The 1,254-nt window shown below is 63.6% G+C and overlaps 1 protein-coding gene across 1 annotated transcript in view; it reads left to right on the top strand.

Moving 5' to 3' along the window:
- FMNL1 (formin-like 1) overlaps positions 1–1,254 on the top strand; it is a 9,584-nt gene that overhangs the window by 7,386 nt on the left and 944 nt on the right. The window contains exons 11-13 of the mRNA XM_009329976.1: positions 378–507; positions 602–765; positions 1,028–1,129. Coding sequence (XP_009328251.1) covers positions 378–507; positions 602–765; positions 1,028–1,129 — 396 coding nt within the window. The remainder of the gene's footprint in view (positions 1–377; positions 508–601; positions 766–1,027; positions 1,130–1,254) is intronic.

The raw sequence follows: 1,254 nt of genomic DNA, 5'->3' as shown, positions 1-1,254 counted from the left end.
GATGGAGGGACACAGGGACCGGCTGTAGAGATGGAGGGACATGGGAATCTGCTGTGGGGATGGAAGGGTGCAAGGACCAGTTATAGGGATGGAGGGACACGGGATTCAGCTGTGGGGATGGAGGGATGAAGAGACCATCTATAGGGTTGGAGAGGCATGGGGAGGAGCTAAAGGGATGGAGATACACAAGAACTAGCCGTGGGGTTGGAAGGATGCAGAGACCAGATATGGGAAGATGGAGGGATGCAAGGACCGGTCGTGGGGACGCAGGAAGATGGGAACCAGTCGTGGGGTTGGAGGGCCACCAGAGCCTGCCCTGAGCAGGGGTGAGGTGGGGGGGTGGGGTGCGGGTTTGGGCTGACGCCGCTCTCTCCCAGCTCCTGGAGATGAAGTCGACGGACCGCAAGCAAACGCTGCTGCATTACCTGGTGCGGGTGATCATGGAGAAGTACCCTGAGCTGACCGGCTTCCACACCGAGCTGCACTTCCTCGACAAGGCGGGCACAGGTAGCGCCCGCGGGAACCGGGCTGGGGGGGGCCGGCGCTGCGCAGGGGCCCTCCGAGCCTGCCCTGACGCCGGTGCTACTCGCCCTCCCCGCAGTCTCCCTGGACAGCGTGTTGCAGGACGTGCGGAGCCTGCAGCAGGGGATGGAGCTGACCCGCAAGGAGTTCATGCGGCAGGACGACAGCCCCGTGCTCAAGGACTTCCTCAAGGTCAACTTGGAGGTGATGGAGAAGCTTCAGGCTGACAGCAAAACCGCCAAGGTGGGTGCTGGGGGTAGCACGGGGTCGTGGGGCAGGATTTGGTCCCCCCATTCCTACATGGGGACACCCCAGGGTGCCCTCTGCTCACACCTCTGCCCCATGGGAGAGGCTCCTGGTTGGGACATGGCTCCAGCAGGAGAGCTGGGAGCCAGGGGGAATACGGAGGGGGATGGCGAGGTGGGAGAGGCTGGAAGGAGGTGGTGGGGGATGGGGCGCTGCTGTCTGGCCCCAGCCCCCCATATTGGGGTGTCTCTGCCTGCAGGAGGCATATGAGTCAGCCGTGGAGTACTTTGGGGAGAACCCCAAGACCAGTCCCCCCACCACCTTCTTCCCCATGTTCCTGCGCTTCATCAGAGCCTACAAGGTAGGAGGGGACGGGGGGTGCCCTGTTTCTGGGGGGTCTGACCCCACTTTGGGGTAACCAGAAAAAGCCACACGCGAGGCTGGAGGCTCGTGGGGCAGAGAGACCCTGGGGCTCGGTGCTGCCCT

Source organism: Pygoscelis adeliae, unplaced genomic scaffold (genome assembly GCF_000699105.1).
Source record: "Pygoscelis adeliae isolate BGI_AS28 unplaced genomic scaffold, ASM69910v1 Scaffold718, whole genome shotgun sequence".
In the NCBI taxonomy this organism is placed as follows: domain Eukaryota; kingdom Metazoa; phylum Chordata; class Aves; order Sphenisciformes; family Spheniscidae; genus Pygoscelis; species Pygoscelis adeliae.
This window is presented reverse-complemented; position numbering and strand designations above follow the sequence as displayed.